This window comes from Antechinus flavipes, chromosome 3 (assembly GCF_016432865.1).
Source record: "Antechinus flavipes isolate AdamAnt ecotype Samford, QLD, Australia chromosome 3, AdamAnt_v2, whole genome shotgun sequence".
NCBI classification, from domain to species: Eukaryota; Metazoa; Chordata; class Mammalia; order Dasyuromorphia; family Dasyuridae; genus Antechinus; species Antechinus flavipes.
In genome coordinates, this window is record NC_067400.1 from 586104149 (window position 1) to 586130074 (window position 25926).

Genomic DNA, 25926 nt, shown 5'->3' on the forward strand with positions numbered 1-25926 from the left:
AATCTTGAGGTATGTGGTGATTTTCTTCTTTTAGAATATAATAGTTCTCTCTGGGAGAAGGCAGGTTTCTTGGGGAGGTTTTCTGGAGGCAGCCTTAGTTGCAGTTGAAAGTAATAATCACCTCAAAATACAGCCAGGTGATAAAAGTTCAGATCTTTTATTGTCTCCAATATATCCCGGTTAGTTTTTCTTAGAGGCCTATCTCTCTGCTTGGTTCCAAGAGCTCTTGCAGCTTTGTCCTTTGCTTCTGCCTCTGCTTTATTCAGCCTCCCATTCTGCTGAACTCTCTTCTGCCACCAGCCAGCTAAGTGGAAAATGGAATGAATCTCCCTCTGAAGCCTCTGTCTGTTTCTTATATATGAAAGAGGAATTGTGGGATACGAGAGAGAGGGAGGGAGAGAGAGAGAGAGAGAGAGAGAAGGAGGGAAGGAAGGAGGGAGGAAAGGAAGGAGGGAGGGAGGGAGGGAGGAAGGGAAAAGGAGGATTATGGGTTTTCTCCCAGAGTGCTCTCTGGTCCTAAGAGCTTCAAGGGAGGTGAGAATTCACAAAGTTACACAGTTAACTTTGTGAATCTCCCATACTTGTGAATTCCAATGAGTAAAAGTGTAAACACAAGCATTATATCAATTAGTTCTACTTAGTACCTTGTTTCAGGTTCTGGCCCAAAACATCAACTCTAATGAGTTAGCAGTTTGTAAAGATTCCAACATCGGTATTCTTAACTTTGTTGGGTCTCTCTCCAAGCTTTCTGAACACTTTGCTCTCTATTACTTTTCTCCTCTTTCATGAAGCAAGTCTACTTGAAATCTTTCACACACTATATTCTTTCATAATATTTTGCAAATGAGTTTCTATCCTACACTATTGTTGCCATATGTGTTTGTGCTTAGCAAATATGTAAGATTACAAAGAATCAAATTATGTTAGAATAGATTTATAAAAAATTAAAAAAAAAAAAAAACAAATTCGTGGGTCCTAGATTAAGAATTATTCCAACCATGTAAAGATAACAGGAAACATCCCAAACCTATAGATGTTTGCCAAAAAGATTCTCAGCTTTTTGGCCTCCTTGTTGTGATTTCTTTAATTAATTAAAGATCTTTAATTAGTTAAAGAAGTTCCTTAAACTTCTCTAAGATATCATCTTGGTTTATATCTGAAATGTGTTCATAGCTACCGCAACAATGTAAATGGAAAGAACAGCACAATGATTGAAACTAAGTGATAAGAAGTAGTAGTAACCAAATTTGCTGCAAAGAGGAGAAATGAGAAGGCAGTTCCTTCTCTCCCTTCTTTGTAGAGATTGGAGGACCAAGCTGTGGAACTTAGCAGTTCTTGTCAGACTTTTTTTTTTTTTCTGCATTAGTTAATTTTGCTAAATTTTTCTCTGTTTTTTAATTATTTGTTATTTTAAAAAAAATTGTTAGCAAAAAATACCACATGTAGTAAGTGAGGTAAATATATATATATGCAATTAAAAGTTTATTTTAAAAATATTTCATTGTATTCATATGTATTTGGCATCTTAAAAAAAGAATTTTGAGTCCTCTTATATGGATTCTTATGTTTTCCTGTCTCCTTATAAAAGTTGTTACTTAATTGCTTTATCATAGTGTTGAAGTGACCTTGGGTTCTGACTGTGCCAGTGGAGGGCAAGCCCTGACAAGTCCTTTCAAGCTAGAAATCCTTTGGCTGCAGGATGATGAATTTTTTGGCCATAGCAACTTCTCAGAAGAAAGCCAAAATAATATATCATTGAAGTTCAATACAGAACTTCAGAACAGAAATACAGAATATTTATTTTTATTTATTTATTTGCAAGAAAAGATTGTTCTCCCCATTTTTTAGGTTGAGAAACTGAGGCCTACCAAAAAAATATGGGATAATGAGAAGAGTGATGGACTTGGAGCAAAAGAGACTTTTGTTCTGCCTTTGACACTTCCTATCGAGTGAACTTTCTTAATCTCAGTTTCCTTATCTGTAAAGTGGATATAACTCTCACCAACTCCTAGGACAACTTTGAAGATCACTTGAAATCATACAAGTAAATGAAATAAAACCACTCTGAGGTACCATCTGACACTTATTGAATAAGGTGACAGGAAAAGATAATGATAAATGTGGGAAAACTCAAACACTAATTCGTTGTTGGTGGATTTGATCTAGCCACTTTGGAGAACAATTTGGAACTATGTCCAAAAGGCTATCAAACTGTTCATAGCCTTTGATCTTGCAGTGTCTCTTTTGGATTTGTATCCCAAAGAGATCATAAAAAAGGGGAAAGGACATATATATGCAAAGATATTAGTAGCAGCTCTTTTTGTGGTGGCAAGGAATTGGAAATTGATATATGCCCATTAATTGGGGAATGACTGAATATGTTATGGCATATAAATGTAACAGAATATTATTGTTCTATAAAAAACAATCAGCAGGATGATTACAGAAAAGTCTGGAAAGACTTACATGAACTGACGCTGATTGAAGTGAGCAGAACTAGGAGAATATTGTACATAGCATCATAGTATGTGATGATTAACTATGAAAGACTTAACTTTTCTCAACAATACATTGGTTCAAGACAATTCTAATAGACTTAGGCTGGAAAATGCTATCTGTATCCAGAGAGGGAATTATGGAGACTGAATTCAGATTGAAGCATAGTGTTTTCACCTTTCAGAAAATTTATTTGCTTTTTCTTTCTTGTGATTTTTCCCTTTTGTTCTGATTTATCTTTCATAACATGATTAATATGTTCAAAATGATTGCATATGTATAACTTACATCAGATTGCTTACTGTCTTGAGGGAGGATATAGGGAAGGGAGGGAGAAAAAAAAATTTGGAACTCAGAAGTTTACAAAAATGAATGTTGAAAGCTATCTTTACATGTATTTGGAAAAATAAAATACTATTAAATTAAAAAAGAAAAGAAAATAGATAAAAATACAATGCTTTGCAAACCTTAAAATTGAAATGTAAATATCTTTTATTACAAGTCATTTTGTTCTTCTCTTTTCTGATTAGGGTTCAGTTAGAGTAGTTCTAAGAACAAGGTGCTAACCTACTGTTATTTTATTTTTAATGGTTTTAGACTCAGGTGGGTAAAATCTTTCCCTTTTTTTTTGTAATTGAAAAAGAGAATTGGGGTATCCACTTATCTTTTGTAGATTCATTGAAAGTATCTTTGGGACACCTTTGATAGCTGATATGATGACAGAATAACTTGTATCTCATTCTCTTTCCACACTGTTAAAATTGATATTTTGAAATTTTTTCATTCCTTCTAATTTGGAAGTATGAGTGTTCAAGATAATAGGTATTTTAAAATATTAGATTTTTATTGATCACTGTTATGTCTGGATACTTGTGGGCAACACTTCTTTCTGTAGTGCTACTTTACTTTTAGTATGCTTTATTTGTCTAATTCTCAGTGATGTTTTGGGACATCATATAATATGAAGAATTTGTCATTTATTAGTTTATAAACATTAGCAAACTTCTGGTAGATGTGTCTGGCTCCCTGATTGTGTCTTTCTAGGTATCTAGTAGCTGCTACCTTTTTGCAGCCTATAGTGAATGCTGCAATTTCCATCACTTCATTGCATAATCTACAGTAATAGAAAAATCTTAACCTCAACTTTTCTAATTTTGTTTGGTGACATTACTTTTTGTCATCTTAGTAGCAGTTCTGGAATTTGTATTGTGAAATTTTTAGTGCCTTTATTTTTTCCCCATCTTCAGATTTAAATACTTTCTCAATATCTTTTTTTAACTCATCTAGAATTTTGATTATGCATTCAGTGCAGCTTCTGAGATGGAAATGCAAGAAAGTGTGGGTTCTTAGCCACTTAATTTTGGCCTAACTGTTAACACCAACATCAACAACACTCTTATCAGCCAACATCACACTATCCATATGTGGAACCATTGGTGCAAAAGGAGAAATATTGAATGCTATGGATAAATTCATTTATCTTGGCAGTAGACTTCCTTTTCTTTTTTTTTATTAAAGCTTTTTATTTTCAAAATATATGCATGGATAATTTTTCAACATTGATCCTTGCAAAACCTTGTGTTCCAAATTTTTCCCTCCTTTCCCTAACCCCCTTCCCCTATATGGCAAGTAATCCAATATATGATAAATCTAATATATGTATACATATTTATACAATTATCTTGTACACAAGAAAAATCAGATCCAAAAGGAAAAAAATGAGAAAGAAAACAAAATGCAAGCAAACAACAAAAACAGTGAAAATGCTATGTTGTGATTCACACTCGGTTCCTACAGTCCTCTCTCTGAATGCAGATGGCTTTCTTCATCACAAGACCATTGGAATTATCCTTAAAAATTTCATTGTTGAAAAGAGCCATGTCCATTAGAACTGATCATCATAATCTTATTGACGTGTCCAATGATCTCCTGGTTCTACTCACTTCACTCGGCATCAGTTCATGTCACTCTCTCCAGGCCTTTCTGAAATCATCCTGCTGATCATTTCTTACAGAACAATAATATAACATTTATATACCACAGCTTATTCAGCCATTCTTCAACTGATGGGCATCCACTCAGTTTCTAGTTTCTTTGGTAGTATACTTTGCAGAGATGTACACATAGATGATGAATTTGACACATCCTTTCCCATCAATGTTTGGCGGGGGTTCTGAAAGAAAGTGTGGGAGAGCAGTAGTTAGACTGCTTACCAAATTGAAGGTTCTCTAGAGCCATTGTGATGGTTGTGAAACCTGGAGAGTCTACTAATGCCATGCCAGGAAACTGGATCGCTTCCATTTGAATCATCTTAGGAAAATTCTGAAGATCACCTGGCAGGATAAGGTACAGACACTGTGGTCCTTTCTTTAGCTAAATTGCTAAAGATCCAAACTCTGCTGCAGAATGTGCAATTCTGATTGGCTGCCCAAGGTGTTCTAATGCCAAATATATTTTTGCCTGGAAGTCTATTTTATGGACAACTTACACAAGAAAAGTGTTCACGTGAAGGTCAGAAAGATTGACACAAGGACACTTTCAAGGTCTCTCTGAAGAACTTTGGAATCAGTTACATGACATGGGAGATGCTGGCACAGGACTACCAAGCATGGCATCAAAGAAAACTTTGAGTAACTCAAAAGAATCTTGAGATGGGCAAATTTAGAGAGCTCTCCTCTCAAATGTGCTTTTGAACTATTTGTGCCCATCCTGTGGTAGGGCCTTCTGAGTTTGTCAGCCATGGCCAGACACACCGTCCCTTGACTCCAGCATGGTGATGTCATCTTGGTTTTTCTTTGAGAATTAAAGACAACCATCAGTGTGGGTTTAGAGATGAAGCTATTTCTTATGCTTTTGTTATGATATAGTATTAGCAAATAATAAGAACATTTATGTCTTGAATCTATTTCATGCACACTTGTAGTTTGTCTACTTTGGTGAGCAGTACCATGTGTGCTGAAATGTTTCTGGCTGCTGGTGTATTGGATTAATTTTTTGGAAGGCAGGCCACTCGTTCTGTTATATCAAATTGATTGATTATCATGAGGGTTTCAAATAGATCCATATTGTGTGGTCTTTCTATTGCTTACATTCGTAGGGTCAGTTACATTTAACCGAGCAAGGTGCTGACCCAATTAGTATTGTCATCAAAATCCAATTGGCCAGCATTGCAGGATTCTTGCCTAGCCTTTAGTCTCGGGGCACATGGCAGCCCTCATCCTGACATTCCTTTATTTCATTCTTGTCCTCAAACAAAATAGCCATTAGGTCCCTGATGGGATTCTTTCTCATGAGGTACTTGAGTTATATACTTATACTCATAAGATACTTGAGTTTAATTGGGTACTAATGAGGGCATCCTGTAGGAAAGAGGATGATTGTTTGAGTTTTGCTTTGTCAAGCCAGCTGTTCTTTTGTCTGCTGAAAGGGAAGGCAGTAAAAGCTACAGTCCATTATTGATGACTTCATAAAGGCGATTCCTTTGTTTTGCTTGACTGTTCTTTCCTGTTACAAAGAAGGACTTCTACTTATAGGAGAGAGTAAGTTTGTGATAGAGAATTATTGATGACTTCATAAAGGCGATTCCTTTGTTTTGCTTGACTGTTCTTTCCTGTTACAAAGAAGGACTTCTACTTATAGGAGAGAGTAAGTTTGTGATAGAGAAACATCTTTTTTTTCTCCCTCAAAGAAACATCACTAAATCCACAGAAGAAAACAATATTGCCCCCATGTTAAATTTAATATGCTCTTGTAAAAACCACTCTCTCAACTTCACAGTTTACTATCCTTTTTTGGTTTGTTTTTATTATATTGAAATGTTTATATTGGTCATTGTTAATCTTATAACCCCCCCAAAATTTTTTAAATTATATAACAAAGCTCTCTTGAGGGTCTTTGGGGAATTTTTTTCTCTTAGAATTCAGTGACAATAAGAGGAGAGTTATTAAATTGAAGGTTTGTTGAGGGCAACACTTTTATCTCTTCTTTAATATTAGCCAGCATACCCAATTCTATACATGGAATAGATGCATATCACTAACTAAGATGGGATTAGTTTTTCCCTAATGCTGTTCTGTGCTGTCAGTTCCCATGTGGTACTTTGGGAATCTTATCTAAAAGTTATTCCCTTAAAATTTCTCTTTGCTAAAGGCATAAAGTAATTATATAAGTTGATAATAATGCTTTATTATTTCTAAAATACTTCCTTTACAAAAATCATGATGTAAAATCATGCCTGTTTTATATATGTAGAAACAGATTCAGAGACATGAAGCAACGTACAAGTTTTCATATAGCTAATGAGTGATTTGACTCAATATTCCTCGTTTCAGTATTCATTACACTATGCTTCCTTCATCTCTCATAGTTCTGAACTGGGTCTTAGAGTTTCTTCTCTCCTCCTAAAAATGATAAAATGAAGGCCTGGAGAGAGTCTTTTAATTTCTTTTCTTCTTGAACATATACTATTTCTTTCTAACTTGTTTAGAAACTAATCTCTTTAGGAATATCCCTAGATTCAATAATGAAGTATATAACACTTTGCATTTGTATTGTTCTGTTAACTTTTTTGAAAATAATTTCTGTAATATTAACTGAGCTCTTGCTTTCCTCCATCTTCCCATATTCAGGAGGCAACAGTATATAGGGAAACTCAAGTTTGCCTCCTTAGAATGTGCCCCTGGATCAAAGAAGATGGTTGTGGCTACTGAGGAGAATGTGATTGCAGCATTGAACTCCCGTACAGGTGTCATCTGTGAGTGATCTTCTCAAGTTTTAATCCCTCTGGGGTTGAACTGCCATCATTTTGGTACCCAATGTCACAGATAGATTTTCCAGAAGATACTTTATATTTTTCCTCCATGATTGACCTGTTTGAATATATATTTAATATGGCCTTGTAGCCAGCCTTTAAGGTTTATTCCTTTATATATCAGACCTTATTCTAAGTCCTGAATGTAAGCTGAGATGCCATCCGTGTCTTGCACACATCTGCATTAAGAACTGCTTTACTCTTAAGCTTTGTAGGCTATCTTGATTTATTTGGATATTGATTTTTCATATTAAACTTCTAGATAGTGATCATCAATTAAGACTTCCCCATATTCCAGTTAGTTTGGTTTATATCGACATTCTCATTTTGCAAATGTGGAAAAATTGCTTATCACTTCACTAGCCTCTGGTCTCAAATCCCCATCCCTGACTTCAGTAGGAACTACTTGATAGATAAAGTTCTCTGTCCTGATGCTTGTCATTCCCAAGCTCTGAGTTCTCTCTGTTCCATTCCTGAGACCAGTTTTTCTTTCTTGCTTTTCAGTGTGGCGCCATGTAGACAAGGGTACTCAAGAAGGAATTATTGATGCCATGCTTCTTCATGGTCAAGGTAAGCAGAGATGTTGTTTGTTTTCTACAGGGAAGTGTCTTCTTGTCCCCATATATTTGTTTCCTCTTTGGCAGTTTGTATTGGAGAAAAGACAAAGTGCTGTTATATTAACTGCTAGGTTTCATCAGAGAGGGGCATCCTCAAAACTTTAGGAAACTGCTGAGTTGCAGAGGGATATTATCATAGGGATAATTTTGGTCTTTTCTTCTCCAGATGCACTCACTGTATCCAATGGGGGCCGGATCTTGCGCTCCTGGGAGACCAACATTGGGGGCTTGAACTGGGAGATGTCCTTGGATTCTGGCAGGTAGGGAAATGCTGTTTCATTTTGCTTGAGACAATGTTGGTTGTAACTCACCAAAATACTGGTGTGATTGAACGTTCCATTAACCTTTTAAATATCCAGAAACTCTAGAAATTAGCACACTATACATTCAGTTCTCAGTGTCTAATGTTAGGGATTAAAGAACTATATATTTCATTTATTAAGAATATTGAGTACCTACTGTGTGCAGAGTTCTGTCCTTGATACTGTTTTGTTCTAGTATAATACTCAAGTGGTTCTTTAATAGTAATAACTGAAATTTAATTAGTACTTTAAGCATTACAGATTCTTATCTTCTACATCCCAGTAAGAAAGGTTGTATAATTTCTGTCCTTCCTTTCTTCCTTATAAATGAACAAGTGGCCTTTGAAGAGGTAAGGAACTTGTCTGTGGTCACACAGCCAGGACATATCAGGGCTGGTCCTTACAACTGGCTTGTCTCATTAGCAGGCCAAGCTTCAGAAATAATATAGGTAGACAGACACGGGGTGAAGTCATCTACATTTTAGAATTTCAGACCTGTAAGCCACCTGAGTTTTTGTATTTGCAAGTATTACTAAGTATTTGGTTAGGTTTTTGAGGCATTTGTATTTGCATTCCCTTCTTTTTATCATGGAAGGTGGGCTGATTTTGTTTTGTCTTGCTTGCTAGGAGAAAATTAACACCACAGGAGTTTCTCTGGATTACTGCTTAGTTGTTGGTGTGGAATTGCATGCTTCTCTTGGCTTCTGCTTTACTAGGGCAGTGAAACATTGTAATGGGTAAAGAGGTTAGGTTGAGGAAAAAAAGCTACAAGCAGAGGTTATTAGAAAGAAAGCAGCAGTGTGAATGGCAGCAGTCTTGGCTTGCCTCATAGTGATGGCCCTGAGTCTCTTGCTGTAGTATGGCTCTGGGAGGTGATGGGAATAACTGGATTAGATTCAGATATTGTGGAGGTTCCTTCTTAGAGAGAGGCAGGAGGAAATGGTTGGCCCTCAGTCGGCCTCCCTCAGACTGAGCCCCTGCACAGATCTCCCCTATTCTTCCCTGTGTTCAGTTTTCAGATGGCCAGCCTGGTGGGCTTGCAAGATGTGGTGAAATATGTGGCCGTGCTGAAGAAGACCACTCTCACTCTTCATTACCTATCCAATGGACACCAGAAGTGGATGGAACAGCTTCCAAAGAGGTAGGGACTTGAACTCTGACCTACTTGTGACTGTTATATCCTCTTCTTCATAATTCTCAAAGACCTTTCCATTGCTTCTTCCTACCAAAGTTCCAAGAGATTCATTATAGGGCCATCTCAAGTTCAGAATTTAATGTCTGACCTTGTCTAGGTCTGTGCCCCTGGGATTTGGTTGAACCCAGACGTCACTTTGTGGGGAGGGAAAGTTTAGAGGGGAAGAGTTAACTCACTTATGGTTGTCCGTTGATAGATTGGGTTCCCAGCTTGCTTAGTCTGCTGGATCGAAGGGACTGTTTTAACATAAGATTAGAACAGCATGGGTGTGGAGGAGGGCCGAAGGGATTCTCAAAGATTTTGCCATTGAAAAAGAGACTTGAAAAGAATAGCACTGGGGATGCAGCAGTGGGGAGATTGGGATCCCTGGAGCTCATCTTGGTGGTTTTATGGTGGGGATTGTGGCTGCGGACATAGGGTGACCAGCCCAGGGTTGTGTGGTCCTGAGGCTGAATCCGTTGTCACCTCCTCTTTCAGCGAGAGCGTTCAATATCAGATGGTGTATTCATATGGCACTGGAGTGTTGTGGGTCCTGGGGGTTGTTCCCAACAGTCATGTGAATGTTGTGACCTTTCATGTGGAAGATGGTGAGATGGTTCAACAGGTATGTATTGGGCATCAGGGCTGATTGGGAGGGAATGTCCCAGCTATTTTCATCCTGCAGGATTGGGGAAGAGAGCTAATCTAGATGGACAGGTGAAGGGTGCTGCGCTGGGCAGACTAATTCAGAGGGAGTTGTAGAGAGCCGGCCTCTGCCCTTTAGGCACATCCAGGCAAACACAGAGAAAGATGTGCCCAAAGAAGTAAGAATCATTCACATCTACAGGTTACTTCATAATTTGCAAAAATTTCCTCCCAGCTCCCCTGCTGGGTGGGAGATTCAGTTCTTTCCTTTTTTTCTCTGGGTTTCTTCCCTTTGCTGGTGGAAAGAACTGATGGTGGTGAATCTCCCAGCACTGGGACAGACTGGCAGCTTCTTTGCAGTTTAGAGCCACAGAGGCTTAGTTGCTCCTGGTCCACAGTACATGTCACAAGTGGGGCCAGTCTGGGACTTCCTAATACTGGCTGTGGCTATGCATAGGCAACAATGCCTCTGTACCTTCATTTTACAGAAGAAGAAACTGTGGTTCAGAGAGATGACTTGCCCAATGTCACCTTGCTAATGAGGGTCAGAATCAGGGCTTGAACTCTTACACAGGGCTCTTTCCCCGGTACAGGAGCTCTGGGGAATAATAGCATAACAGCTTAGTGCATGGAGATTCTGACATTTCACTAGGCTAGATCCTGCCTCTGCCATCTCAGGTAGTGGGCCTTTGGAGAGTTGCTGTGGCCTTGAATTTCATCTTCCTTCACTGTCTGGGGAGCTGGCCATGCTTTCACTGGGCTGGGTCTCGGATACCATCCCCGAGCTGTGCTGTGAGGCCTATCAGCCTGGGCTGGCCATCTCCCTTCCCTCCCATCCTCCTCCTCTGTCAGAGTGGTAAGGGTCCATGGGGGTCACCTTTATATCATGATGAGGCACTGAAGGAATTCAGTAGTACCTGACTCAAATGTCAGGTATTACATCAAATCTGTTCTTTCTGATAGTTACCAAATAAAGGATTTTACATCCAGTCAGAGAGGGACATAAGAAGGCTTGGGATTGTGCTTCCCCACCACGGAAGTGTAGGATCTTTTTCTTCCAGAAGAGTAGGGCACAGCAATGTAGAGTTAATCCAAGAGACCCCCGTAGAGCAGTTGATTGGGGGAAATCAGACCTGACGACTTAGCGATCCCTGGGCTTGCCTTCCATCTCTGACATAAATCCAGAGACAAGATCCTTAACCTCTGAGACTGTAATTTGTAGAACAGGTGCCAGTTTGCATGGGCAGGAGTTTTACACCAGTGAAATTCCAGGACCGGCCAAAAAACTAACCACAATTAGGATCTTTGTGTCTTCATCTAATACTTGGTCAAGGTGTTAGACTGGAGCCTAGCATTCTCCTCTTCTGTCTTGTCCCCCAGATCAGGGTGTCTGCGCCATGGCTGAAGAGCTTAAGTGGGGTTTGTGGTGTGGTGGGCAAGGCTGTGCTGGTGTGCCCTGACCCAGGCACCCGTTCCCTTTTCACTTTGGCCCTGGAGACAGAAGAGGAGATGAAAAGAACCCCACTGCAGGTGAGAGTCCAGAATCCCCTGCCTTCTTGCTCCCTGTGGAGGCCTGGCCTTTGAGGAGGGGGGAAGAACAGAAGGCTTCTCTGAGGCTCAGGCCCTAGAAAATCACTTGTCAGTCTCCCCAGGCCTGACCCCCATCTGCTTCTGGAGATTGGAAGCATCCAAGGAGCTTCAGGCTTTTGTCAAGCTTCATTATTCATGGAGCATGGATATATGTGTTGCCTTCCTCTCCTTGGGCAACCTGATTTGGATTGGGCCCTAGCCCTCCTGAGCTGTTCCTAGGGCCTTGCATTGCCTGCTGACTGACCCCTGCAAGGGTATGGTAACGGACCCTTGTCTACTGCTGCTCCACTTCTTCTTCCTGTCTCTCAGGCCCTTGAGCTAGAATTTGGCCAAGGTTTCCAGCCCTGGGTCCTGCCCACCCAGCCCAGTCCCACAAGTGCCTCCAGGCCACAGTTCTTCTTGCAGCTGGCTCCTAGCCATTTTGCTCTGCTGCAGCACCGCCCGGAAGGCCTGGGTCTCCTCCGAAGTTTCCCACAGGTAAGGAATCCTGGGACTCCTGGGGAGTCAGCTCAAGGGACCTCAGCTTTAGGGCCTCTAATAGTAGAAAGACAATTTTCCTGAGGTTCCCAGTCAGTGACATGTCCCTGAGGTCAGCATGAACTGGTTTGAGATGTTAGCCTTGGGAGCAGAAGGTGATTCTCCTTCAGCATCCTCTTGGAAGAGGGAAATACTATAGAACCTTTTGGGTTATGAAGAAACCATTCAAATGCATGATTCTTGCTGATCCAGGAGCTAACTTCTCCAACATGGAAAACTTTATTTTGACCTTTCATAGGTACTAGGATGCTGGAATTGGGGCTTCTGACTGTGGGTTTAGTTCTAAAAAGGTCTGGAGGCTCCTCCAACCCTAGGCCTAAATGTACCTTCTTGGAAAACCTGAGGCCTTCTTGAAGAGGCGCCATTCTACCATAGTTACTAGCTCGGGTACATATGATTGTCATTTAGGGATTGACCCTCTCCTGTTTTCCAGACTGCTCTGGTGAGTTTTGGTACCAGTGGGGAGAAGACTGTGGCCGCTGTGATGACCTGCCGTACTGAAACTGTGAGTATGTGCCTTGGGGAGCAAGGGCTGTTTTCCTTCTATAGGGGCAGAACATGAATAATCATTAGGATGCTGCTACTACTGGGGAGACATGTAGTTAGCTCAAAGAGAATACAAATTCTCACATTTCTGGGCTACTTGAAGGCTTGCAAAGCACTGCTCTTAGAATGGTGTTGTGAAAAAGCTAATACAAGTATGCTGATCTTCCCTTCATGGAGTGTTCCATGATGTGCCTGGTATCGCCCAGAGTTCTGGGTGACCTCTTCCCGAATCCCTGTGGGGCTGCGCCAAAGTTTCAACACCCAGGACTTCTAGAGCACCAGTATCCATTCCAGCTTAGGATTGTGGGGCTCTTGCTTCTGCTCTGGAATGAGAATTCACTTCTGGAATAATTGACTCAATTAAAGATTTAGCTTCATTGAGAATGAAAGAAGAAGTAGCATTTCTTAAGTACTTATTATGAGCTGGCACTCTGCTGAATGCTTTCCAAATAGTATCTCATTTGATCGTCACAGTAGTTGTGAGAGCTGTTATTTTCTTTTCTTTTTTTTTTATAAACATTTGAAGAAATTGGGGCAGACAGGTTAAATGACTTGTCTTTGGGAGCATTAGGGTTTGGTTGGGCTTTCTGATGGAAGTGATATAAAAATATCAGATTTGATGAGAAATAGGTTTAGTCCTCAGCTTAGTAATGAAGACTCAGGCGAGGAACGTTTGTTTTTGTGGATGATAGATGGATTTTTTCTTCTTTCCTCCTTCTTTAGCAAAAAGGCGGGAGTGCTGAAGAGGCAGTGACAAAGAACGCTTCAGACAAATCGAGCACGCAGGTAAGGCAGGATCAGGCAGTAAGTTGTAGAAGCAGGGGAGGAGCCAGGATTCCTGGCTCTGGGAAGCACACATCTGGGGCTCTGACCACCTTCATACAGGGCTTCCAGGGCACCATGAATAAAGCCAGCTGTGTACATCTGTTTTAGAAAGAGGAGATAACTTGGGAAATGGGAACTTAGGTTTCCTTCCTTAGGCCCTCCCTTAAACATAAGTCTCTTGGGGTTTTGGCTATCTGGTAAAGTTGAGTGTTCATTTGTTCCTGGGCTTTCACCAGAGGAGATGGGTGACCCTGGCTAGTGCCCAGTGCCTTGACAGATTGTCCTTTGTGGCTCTTCAGCACTCCATCTCGCTGATGGATCCCTTTCATTGGCCCCTGCCCCTTCTGGCTCCGTGATTTATTCTGCTTGGTGATGAACCCCCAACTTGGCCTCTTTGCTGGGGGCTCTTCCCTGAGCCTGCATGTCAGGTCCCCATTCTCATAAGCCCCCAGTCTTCTGAGCTCTTTGTCTCCTCAGGAAGCCCTTGTCTGCACTAACCAAACTTACACCATTAACCTGTACCTCGCGGAGACGGGACGGCGGCTGCTTGACACCTCAGTCACCTTCAGCCTGGAGCAGAATGGCACCCGGCCTGAGCGGGTAGGTGCCGTGAGGAGCCTTCACCGAGCCCCTCTTTCAGTGGGCATTTATCTCTTGTTATGGAGTACCCCAAGTGCCAGAGTGTGGAAAGGTTCTATCGAGCTTCTGCTGGGGTAGGATTCCAGGGTCAGGCTTCTTAATCTCAGCTTTGCTTTTGACTCATGATGTGAATTTAAGTGAGTCAGATGCTCTGTGCCTTAATATCTCCAATTGTAAAATGGAGGCACTAATCTGCCTTCTATTTAATGGAATGTATAGATAGGGTGAGTGAAATATGCCAGTAAAAATGTGGTGAGCTTGAGGGAAAGTTCCCAAACCAGTATACAGACACTATTGCTCCTCTTGTAGGAAACAGGGTCCTCTTTGGGTCCCAGGCAGTGCTTCTTGTTTGGGGCTTTTCATTTTGGCAAGGCTCCCCAGTCAGAATCCTGGGGCTATGCTCACAGGCGCTCTCTTCTTGCCCCTTTGCTCAGCTGTATATCCAGGCCTTCCTGAAGAAGGATGATTCGGTGGGCTATCGGGCTCTGGTGCAGACAGATGACCACTTACTTCTCTTTCTTCAGCAGCTGGGTGAGTAAGCCCTGTCAGCCACTTCCCTCTAGGACAGTGTGGCCCAGCAGCCTTTGTTTTTATCTTAGCGTTAACAGGATCTTAGGTTCTCTGGGCCAAAGGGCCTTCAGAGCTTTGGGACTCCAACACTTATTTGCGTCTGCTTGAAGACCTGAGCCCAGGAGCCCAGTGACCCAGGAGGAGCCCATTCTGCCTTTGCCTCCCGGATTGCGAGGAAGCTTTTCTTTATGCTGAGACAAAATCTGCCTAGAAACTGCCTAAATCTAGAAACTTCAGGGACTTAGCCCAGAACAAAGCTGGTCCCTCTTTCTTAGGACCTGCCTGAAGACAATTTCTTGGCTTAGTCCTTGGGCCCCAGGCCTCTTGCCTATAGAGTCTGGAAGTTCCTTTAATATTGACAGGAACCTTGCTCTTGGAGCTCCTTGACAGTCTGTTCTTTCTGGAACATGGACCACAGAGACTGTGGGCCCTGGAGCAGGGCTTTTCTTTGTGAATGACTTGGGCCTCAGGTGCGTCTTATTGACTTGGTTCTTTCTCCAGCTGGAAAAATGCTGCTTTGGAGCCGAGAGGAGTCACTGGCAGAAGTGGTGAGCTTGGAGATGGTAGACCTGCCCCTGACGGGCGCCCAGGCTGAGCTGGAAGGAGAGTTTGGCAAGAAGGCAGGTGAGGAGTATGCTATCCTCCTGCAATGGGAGGATCCACAGGACCCGCAGGACAGGGGCTTTGGGAAGCCACCCAATTGGATGAGCATGTTTCTACTTCTCTCTTTGGGACTCACAAAGGGAGTTTATCATTCAGGCCAAGAAAGCCATCTCCCCACTCCTACCTCAGTGTCTCTCTAGACCCAGAGCTGGGTGCCTCATTGTCCCTAGCCAGGGTGACTTGTCTGTGACCATGCCTTTGTTCTGCCTCATTGGCTGGATGGGGAGGTGGTAGCGAGTGTAGTTTAGCCAGACGCCAACCCGGCTTCTCACAGGACACAGTGCCAAGGGTCTGAGGAGACCAAGGTGATGAGCTCTTGCCTCCCTTTGAGTACCCCATTCATCTGGCCTTCAGAGCCATCCCCACTACCAGTCCTTGCAGTGCTTGAGGTCCAAACTGACCTTGACCCTGCTCTCCTCCCTCTCCCTTTCCCCCATTATTGTACCTTAAGGGTTAATTCACCTTCCCTCTTTGTTTCCGCCGCCTGGATCCAGCCATTCAAGGTAAAGCCTGTTCTCTGCTGCTCTCTTGCCTTTTGCTTGCTCACATTGCTAGCTTTCTTTGGCAGTTTTTTCTCATCTGGAATTGTTGTTGGGGACCCAACATAGAGGGCCCAGAATAGCCCACACTGCTTGCTGTGCTTGAGACTTGTCCTTTTGCCGATCACTCTTATATTCCCCGAGTTGAGAGGGGAGCACCAGTGCCAGCCATGTAGACAGGAGCCGTGGGGTGGTCCTCCTTTCTAAAGTGGAAGGATGTGCTGAAGACTTGCTTTGGTAGTGAAGCCCTTTGGAGAAAAGGGGGAGCAACAGGAAGGGGGATGGAGACAGGAAGTAGTCAAGGTTTCATGGTGAGCGAAAGAATTCTGGGAGAGCAGAAACCTCCCGTGGGTCGTGGTGAATTGAGAATAAAATGGTGGAATTGTTAACATCATGGCTATGACCCTGCTCGGCTGAACCTCCATCCCTCAAACCGCTCCTCTCCAAATTCCTGCCAGAGGCTGTTTGCACAGACACTAGAGCTTCAGGTTGGAAAATGAATTGTGAGCTGGTAGTCTGGTGTGCGAGTGACTTAAGCATCCCCAAGGGGCTCCCCATTCTCAGGAGCTGGCACCCAGATCCATTCCATCTTCCCTGCCTCCAGATGGCCTTCTGGGGATGTTCTTGAAGCGCCTGTCCTCCCAGCTCATCCTGCTGCAGGCCTGGACCGCCCATCTGTGGAAAATGTTTTATGATGCTCGGAAGCCTCGGAGCCAGATCAAGAACGAGATCAATATTGACAACCTGGCGAGAGATGAGTTCAACCTCCAGAAGATGGTGGTGATGGTGACGGCCTCGGGCAAGGTAGGAAGGCAGAGCTTCCAGGAGCCTGAGCTCCCGCACCTGAGCTTTTGGTGGTCCTGTGTTCAGAGCTGGGGAAGCCTGAGGAGGGAGCCTGGGAGGTGGACAGAGGTGGGAGCCACACCCAGCACTGGGTCCCCGAGAGTCAGGGAGGCGCTCTGGGAGCGGGGGGCTTTGGGGCAGGGCCCGCGGCTGCCTCCTAGCCGCTAACTGGTGTTGCTTCTCCCACAGCTCTTTGGCATCGAGAGCAGCTCGGGCACCATCCTGTGGAAGCAGTACTTGCCCAACATCAACCCGGACTCCTCCTTCAAGCTGATGGTGCAGAGAACCACAGCTCACTTTCCCCACCCCCCGCAGTGCATTCTCCTGGTGAAGGACAAGGTGAGGGCCGCAACTCTGGCTCTGGGGGCTGGGAGGAGCCATGGGGTCCCCCCTGGTGCCCCAGAACTCTGTGGATGAGGTAGGGGGGGCAATAAGGGGCCCATGTCCAGGGTCACAGGTGGCGCTGGAGATGGGAGGGGCCCCAGAGGCTAAAGGGTTCAGGTGTGGCCTCGCAAAGCAGGCATTTGAGCCCACGTCCTCTGGCTCCAGAACCAGCTGTTTCCTCTGCCTCTGTGAGTTCTTGCCGTGTAGCAGTGCTGTGACCCTTGGCAGGTGGCGTTGTAAAATAGTAATGGTATATAGTGAAATAGTAATAACCTCGTGCATAATTAGCATGCACTCCGAGCCTCTGGCTGGGATAGGGTTCTACCTTCCTAAGGCTTTGTGTCACCATGTTGGGAACTCCGGAGCATACAAATCACAGCTTCCTGTAATTTAGTGGTCAGGGTGCTTGGGTCCCCAAGAGGTTAAACGAGGGCATGGCCGCACAGCTCTAGGTCAGGCACCAGGTCGGCTTGCTCCCAAGGCTGGCCCTCTGTTCACTGCTTCATGTTGTCACATAATATTACTTTGCTAGAAGGAGGAACAGCTTAGCAAAAAGAATGCTGGGTTTGAGGCTAAGATCCCGGGGTCAAGTCTGGGCTCCAGCACTAGCTACATGACCTTGAGAAATTCGTTGACTGCTCTCAATCCACTTATTTGTAAAATGGGGATAATGTACCTCATAGAGTTGTGGGAAATGTTCTTTGTAACTCTTGAAACCCACTGGGATTACGAGTTTTTATTATGGAGGACAGACTTGTCTCTCCCAGGCATATATATGTGTGCTTAGTGCATACAGATTCGGGTTCCCTTTGGGAGCTCATCAGCCATTTTCTTTGCCCACTGGAAAACAGGATCTGAAACTCCTTAAGGGGCCATTTTTCTGACACAAAGTGGCTTTCCGTGGATGTGCCCCAGGATCTGCTGGGGAGTAGGAGTCGGCGTGGAAGCTGCCCCGGGGTGAGGGAGGGGGAAGGCCCAGAAATGTCTCCTGGGGAACAGGACTGGACCATGGAAGCTGCAGTTTCCTGAGTAAGTGGGTTTCTCCTGAATTAGGTTCTGACACTATCGGGCTTGTTTTAGAAATCAGGAAGGAGTTCTCTGTATGTCTTCAACCCCATTTTTGGGAAGTGGAGCCAGGTGGCACCTCCTGTGCTGAAGCGGCCCATCTTGCAAGCCTTGCTCCTGCCCATCATGGACCAGGATTACGCCAAGGCACTGCTGCTGATCGATGACGAATATAAGGTACTTTGTGGCACCTGGGTCGTGCCAAGGGCTCATCATACTTTTGGCTCATCTCAAGTTGTGTGATTGCTCTCTATAAAACTAGACTGAGGGCTGTTAGACCTTTTCTTAAGTAGAGTTTTGTTATAGTAGTTTGTGACCAAATATAGTCTTCAATTGAGTGGAGCTAATATTGTTGCCCCTCCTAGACCTTATGTGGGTATTCCTTTTTTTAAATAAGCTTATTAACCAGTAAAATAGTCAAATAGCAAAATAGTAAAAACTCAGAATAATTTACAATTTGTTTTTTAATGTTATTATTAATTCTGTAACAAAATTGCTACAAATTACTTTCTCCCTTCTGCCTCCCTCTCTATTTGGTGTATTAACCCTCTTAGCCCCATTTTGTTGCTGTTTTTACCATTCTCATTATTGTTAATATTATTTAATTTGCTATTTTAGCTATATCCATGGCTGCTACACATTGCATTTTGTATTGCTTCACCTAAGTCTTGCCACATTTCATTCTTAATGATTAAGGGCATCCCTGAAGGGAAGATGATAATGAACCTTAGAATAAGTAGAGAGAATGCTGGCCTTTCCCCTTCCTTCTTGCTCAGACTTTCCCCTTCTCTGTTCCACCCAGGTCACAGCTTTCCCAGCCAGCCGAAATGTCCTGCGTCAGTTACAAGAGATGGCATCTTCCATCTTCTTCTATCTCGTCGATTCAGAACGGGGCCGACTGTCTGGATTCAGGCTGCGTAAGGTACAAAGGAGTCCCCTCCATTAGCAGTGTGAATGGGCTGAGAGGGGAGCCAGATTAAGCGATGATTTTTAAACTCAAAAGGAAGATCAGCCTGTGCTAGAATTTAGAGTTCTCAATAATTCCTTCAATGTTTCTGTTGCCTTCTGCCTGGAGGTGTAGTAATGAGCCACCTTTCACTATCCACCCACATGAGAAGGGTGTAGGCTTTGAGGGATATTTTAATCTATCTAACCATTTTAAAAAATGATCATATCATTATACACTTCGACAACGATATTGTATGAGGACATATTTTGATGGAAGTGGATTTCTTTGACAAAGAGACCTGAGTTTCAATTGATAAATGACGGACAGAAGCAGCTACACCCAAAGAAAGAACACTGGGAAACAAATGTGAACTATCTGCATTTTTGTTTTTCTTCCCGGGTTATTTATACCTTCTGAATCCAATTCTCCCTATGCAACAAGAGAACTGTTCGGTTCTGCAAACATATATTGTATCTAGGATATACTGCAACATATCCAACATATAAAGGACTGCTTGCCATCTAGGGGAGGGGGTGGAGGGAGGGAGGGGAAAAAAAAATCGGAACAGAAACGAGTGTCAATATAAAGTAATTATTAAATAAAAATTTTTAAAAAATGATCATAAACCTAACAATAATCAAAATAGAGATTATGATTCCAAAAAAATTATATGATTGTGATTTACTTATTTTTATAAGGAATAAATTTATGACAGTAATTTGTTTTTGTTGAATTTAAGAGATCTTATTTCTAATACTTGTTGATACTGTGTAGGACTGTACCTCCAAGACTCAGTTTCCTTTTTTATAAACAGAGCAAATGCTTTTTTTTTTTTTAATAACTTTTTATTGACAGAACCCATACCAGGGTAATTTTTTACAGCATTATCCCTTGCACTCACTTCTGTTCTGATTTTTCCCCTCCCTCCCTCCACCCCCTCTTCCAGATGGCAAGCAGTCCTTTACATGTTAAATAGGTTACAGTATATCCTAGATACAACATACGTGTGCAGAACCGAACAGTTCTCTTGTTGCACAGGGAGAATTGGATTCAGAAGGTAGAAATAACCCGGGAAGAAAAACAAAAATGCAAGCAGTTTATATTCATTTCCCAGTGTTCTTTCTTTGGGTGTAGCTGCTTCTGTCCATCCTTGATCAATTGAAACTGAATTAGCAAGAGCTAATGCTTAGACTATCCCTGTTAGTGGTCATTGTTGGAAATTGCTCTGAAAATTATAAATCATTACAGAATTGTGATAGTTTTACCATCTTTTATGTTATTCTCTAGTTTGTTGTCTGTCCTTAGAAAGTTTTTGTTGTTCTAATGTTGAACTTCTCTCTGCATTACTGAATATGTCTTCCCATGTTTCTTTGTTTTTTGTCATTTTAAACAACGTAATAATATTCTCCTACATTGTTTTTCTTCCTCACCTACAATGTATTTTACTGTTTCCCAGTTGTTGCTGAAGAGGTTGTTACAGTGTGTTACTCTTACAAATAAAGTAGCTATGAGAACTTTTGTCCAGCTGGAGACAGGTTGGGGGAAGGAGTCACTGAGGTATTTTATTTATTGGATTGTTTTTAGGAGTGGGCTTAAACTTGTCCTAGTCCAGCTATATTTTTACCCAGGCTCTCTTTTTTAAATATTTATTTTATTGTTGTTATTTTCCATTTGTTAATCATATGTAATATAAAAAAGCATATTATTAGCATTATTGATGTTAATGTTTTATAGATTTATATTGATTGACATTCTTAACACATATAACAAAATAGGGAGTAAGTCTCAAAGTTTTTAAATCCAAACAGATTTGATTGGAAAACTAGTATAATAGAAATTCTAAAATAATTCCAGTATTACCAGCTTTTTGTAGTTTTATTCAGCCTGTGTTTTCCTTTTCAAGTTTTTGCATGTTTACTTGCATTTTCCACTTACTGTGTTTTAAGCAGTCATTCCCTAATTATTGAGCCACCACTTCCTTGTCCTTCGTAGGTCCCTTTGCGAATACTTAGGGGAAAGATTTGTGAGATTGTAGAGCTAGGTGAGAGGTATAGTTTGTCTCTGAAAGAGCAAAGCTTGCGAGTTTCCAGGAGAAACAAACCCACGGTCTTGGTCTCATTATCACAGGACTGGAATTAATTGAGCCAATTACCAGCCATCTCAGAGTTGGAATTGCTGGGCTAGAACTGTATAAACCAGGTGTGTCTCTGATTATTGTCTTTAAGGCCCACTGAGAATGCCGCAGCCCTTTCTGAAATCCTTGTGCTACCCCTTAACAACAAGAGTTCAGCTTAGAAATGGCTTGCTGGAAAAAATGTGTAATTTTTATCCAGATATAAAAAGTTTTTCCTGCTTCACAATAAGCCTGAGGTCTTAGTCGTTAAAATGTTGGCCATGGGTAGGATTCTAGTCTGATTTAGTGATATATAAATGGTAAGTTGAACCCAGGTGAGATTAGATGTTACATAATTATATTAATATCTCATATATACTTTCTGAGCCACACAGTGACTCTGCGTGACAGAGGGGCTACAGTCCCATTGTTTGTGATTAAGGTATCAGACGTTCAGAGAGGCCAAGGGTCACGTAGCATCTGAGGAAGGTATCCACCCCGAGTCTCTCCACAAGTTGCCTCTGTCTTCCAGTGCCACATCTGATCTCAATTGTGTTCTGTTTAAACAATTTAATTTTTGTCAATTGCCTCATCTGTAAAAGATGTATCAAAAACAAACTTTAATCTGCTTAGATTGTGTAAATGTGCTATTATTGCTAATAATGATGATTCAGTGAGAATTTTCTCTTATTTGAGGAATTCTTTGAATTGATTCCTGCTTTTCCTAGCACAAAGATCCACCATCATAAGCCATGATGACTTCCACAGTGATCCTTCTTCTGGCCACACTGGCTCTGATAGGAGTCGTTTCTAGTTGTGGATATTCTGAGAATGAAAAACTAATTCTCCTTTGTCTCTCTTTCAGGATTTGACAACAGAGCTGAGCTGGGAGCTGACTATCCCACCAGAAGTACAGAAAATAGTGATGGTGAAGGGCAAGCGGGCCAGTGAGCATGTGCACTCCCAGGGCCGAGTGATGGGTGACCGCAGTGTGCTCTATAAGGTACTCTTGTTGAGGCAGATGTTTGTGCTCCAGTACTTTGACCAGTGAAGCCCTCATGTTATGTCCTCTATACAGATTGAAGACACGTAGTAATAGGGTGTATGTACATTTCTGCGCTTAGGACCTCTTCTGATGTCTCCTTAGAGGTTGGGTGGATGGCTCTCAGCAGTGTTCTTATAGGACATAACCATGATAACTAACTCCTCTCCAAGGATAATCTTAGAGACACTTGTAATCAAAGAGTGAGCCACCAAGGGATATAATAGTTTTGATCTCCCTCAGTGGAGAGAGGGAGTAGCCAAGAGATTGCTGCAGGAGTAGTGTTGATTTGGATGACGGCTTCCAGATGATTGGGTGACTGGAGAGGAGCAAGGACACCCAATAGCAGGTGTTAGGATTATGACTGAGAGACTGTAGCAAAAGCTACTTTCTGTGTTCATCTTTCAAAAGGATAACTTGCTTCTATCTGCTGTCTAGAATCATTGATGTTTATGGTGATCCAAGGGCGCTGCAAAATCCTACTCAAGTGCCATCTTTGATCATCAGAACTGATGAATGTCGTCAGTGGTTTTACTGTTAGCTTTATTGATGATCTATGGCAACTGTTCATGAAACAGCACATCTCATCCCCATCTGCCTTTTATAGCAAAGGAAAGATCTTCAATTTAGCTTGTTATCAAGCTTGTTGGTCTCCTAATGACTTGACATGAGCCTTTTCTGTTCTACCCCCTCCTCTAGAGCTTGAACCCCAATCTGCTGGCTGTGGTGACAGAGAGTACAGACCTGCACCATGAGCGTACCTTCATTGGTATCTACCTCATTGATGGTGTCACGGGCCGTATCATCCATTCCTCAGTGCAGAAGAAAGCCAAAGGACCTGTCCATCTTGTGCATTCAGAGAACTGGGTGGTGGTAAGGAATGGTTGGCACACTGAGCTTTTCTCTGTAATGTAGCTGAGTCATCTAAGAGATGAGACTCTTGGATCCTAGATCCTGTGGAACAGGGAGGCAGGCTTCCCTGGCTTCAGAGATGAGGCATTGACCCTTGTTCCCTCTGAAATTCCAATGATTCACTTACATAAATGTTCTGTGGTTACATAAAAATTGAACTCCTTCTTAGTGTATACCTGAGAGCTGAGGGAAGAACCTTTTCCTTGTTGATATGGGGAGCTTGGGTTAGATTGGGAGCCCTTAGATTTCTAGTATTCTACATCTTTAAACTTAAAAAGATTGTTTAGAAGGCAGTGGGGGGTGCTATATTTCTTTCCCAATCTTCCCTCATCTGTTTTTAGCAGGGCACTATATTTTTTTTAACTTTCTTGACCAGTTGAGTTAATCAGCAGCTTTGAAACAGGCTGGTATCTCCTCAGATCACAAGCCATTTCTTTCTTCTCTGTAGTACCAGTATTGGAACACCAAAGCACGCCGCAATGAGTTCACAGTGCTGGAACTGTATGAAGGGACAGAGCAGTACAATGCCACGGCTTTTAGCTCCCTGGATCGCCCACAGCTCCCTCAAGTCCTCCAGCAGTCATATATTTTCCCCTCATCCATCAGTGCCATGGAAGCCACCATCACAGAACGGGGTATCACCAGTCGCCATTTACTCAGTGAGTATTTTAGGAGAGCCCCTGATGGAACTTGATTCCCTTTTAAGGGAATAAACAAAGCTCAGGGCAGAATATTCATTGCCTGTGGAGTTCAGTATAGGCCACAGAAGTGAGAAGGCAGTGAAAGGCAGCTTAGTATAAAGGAAAGATTCCTAGATTTGGCATCAGAGGACTTTTTACTGGAATCTTAATTTTATTCTTTTTTCTCTATTCCTTGATTTTCACCCATGTAAAATAGAGATAATACCACTTACACATTTTCCCTTATAGGTAGAACTCAAATGAGATGGTAGATAATTTTTTTCCAAATTATTTTTAAAATTTTACTTTTTAACATTCATTTTTATATTTATTTATTTATTTTATTAGAGCTTTTTATTTACAAAACATACGCATGGGTAATTTTTCAACATTGACCCTTTTGTTCCAAATTATCCCCTCCTTCTTCCCACCCTTTCCCCCAGATTAGAACAGGTAGTCCAATACATAATATTAATTTTTTAAAATTTTGAGTTTCAGATTCTCTCTCTAGCCCCTTTCCCCCACCCATTGAGAAGGCAAGCAATATATCAATTATACATGGGAAGTCGTGCAAAACATATTTCTATATCAGCTATGTTCCATAAAACAAAACAAATAACCTAAGGAAAATAAAGTTAAGTGAAAAAAAGAATGCTTCCCCTTGTATGCAGACTCTCAATTTTTTCTCTGGAGATAAATTGCATTTTTCATCATGGGTCTTTGGGAATTGCCTTGGACTATTGTGTTGATCAGATTAGCTAAGTCATTCACAGCTGGTCTTCAAACAGTATTGCTGTTACTGTGTACAATGTTCTCCTGGTTTTACTCACTTTATTTTGTACCAGCTTATATAAGTCTTCCCAGGTTTTGTACATATGCAAATATATATCTTTTCCTTTTTTCTTTAATCTCTTTGGGCTACTATGCACCTAGTAGTGGTATTGCTGATCAAAGAATATATAGTCCTGTGGACATAGTTCCAAATCTCCAAATTTCCTCCTCCTTTTCCTTTCCCTTTAAAATGAGATAGTTTTGTTTCTCAAATCTGAGTTTTCACTCAGTTTACAGAATTGATTCTGAAATCAATCTTGCCTTAGCCCATCTTCATTGACTACAGAAATAGGTAGCGCCTTTGACATCAACAGATGGGGTGATAACAAGTCAAAGTCCAGAGACTTCATACAACTTCTTAAAGTTTTTGAGGGGCTGTTACAGGACAAAGGATTAGACTTATATTGCCTAACCCCAGGGGGCAGAAATAGGATCAAGGGGTAGAAGTTGAAGAAACGAAGATTTTTATTTCATTATAAAAACTTTTTTTAAACAATCAGCTGTCAAAAAGTGTGATGGGTTCACCTTGGAGGTAATGAGTTTCCTATCACTCAACTTTCAAGTGGAAGTTAAATAACCTATTGTTTCCCAGTTTAATTTGTACCCAATGCCCCAGCTTGAGATTAGGTAATTGGGTAATAAGACCCAAATGGTTAAGCTGGGTTGACTTGGGTTTAGAGAAAGAAATCACCTGGGAAGAGAGTGAAGTTAATCACAGTTCTTCAATTGAAATCCTCACCCTTTCTGAGGCTTGTTCATGAGATGGATGCAGATGAAAGGTTCTGTGGCCTTTGTTACTTAGATTCACTTGTCAAAAACATATGGGCTGGGGCAGCTAGATGGAATAGTGGGTAGAGCACTAGTTTTGAAGTCAGGAGGAGCTGAGTTCAAATTTGCCTTCAGACACTTAACACTTCCTAGCTGTGTGACCCTGGGCAAGTCATTTAACCCTAATTGCCTCAGTTTAAATATATATAGAGAGAGGCCACTTGCCTGGCAGGGATAGGGTTCTGTCTCATGTTAATTGACATAAGGTTCTCCTGACTGTAGTCAGGGATAAGGGAGGGGAAGGACAGAAGGTGACGGATCCAGATGCTTTCTGGATTTTTCTATTCAGGAGCACTTTTTTCTGCATATAACATTACTCCCTGTTC

General features: G+C 41.9%; 1 protein-coding gene across 1 annotated transcript in view; it reads left to right on the forward strand.

The window, feature by feature from the left end:
* EMC1 (ER membrane protein complex subunit 1) overlaps positions 1-25926 on the forward strand; it is a 32474-nt gene that overhangs the window by 2075 nt on the left and 4473 nt on the right. The window contains exons 2-20 of the mRNA XM_051988365.1: positions 7125-7249; positions 7811-7876; positions 8090-8183; positions 9238-9366; positions 9898-10024; positions 11425-11574; positions 11944-12111; positions 12605-12676; positions 13441-13503; positions 14020-14142; positions 14616-14712; positions 15253-15375; positions 16558-16757; positions 16986-17135; positions 18261-18422; positions 19048-19167; positions 22173-22310; positions 23049-23222; positions 23710-23920. Coding sequence (XP_051844325.1) covers positions 7125-7249; positions 7811-7876; positions 8090-8183; positions 9238-9366; positions 9898-10024; positions 11425-11574; positions 11944-12111; positions 12605-12676; positions 13441-13503; positions 14020-14142; positions 14616-14712; positions 15253-15375; positions 16558-16757; positions 16986-17135; positions 18261-18422; positions 19048-19167; positions 22173-22310; positions 23049-23222; positions 23710-23920 — 2492 coding nt within the window. The remainder of the gene's footprint in view (positions 1-7124; positions 7250-7810; positions 7877-8089; positions 8184-9237; positions 9367-9897; positions 10025-11424; positions 11575-11943; positions 12112-12604; positions 12677-13440; positions 13504-14019; positions 14143-14615; positions 14713-15252; positions 15376-16557; positions 16758-16985; positions 17136-18260; positions 18423-19047; positions 19168-22172; positions 22311-23048; positions 23223-23709; positions 23921-25926) is intronic.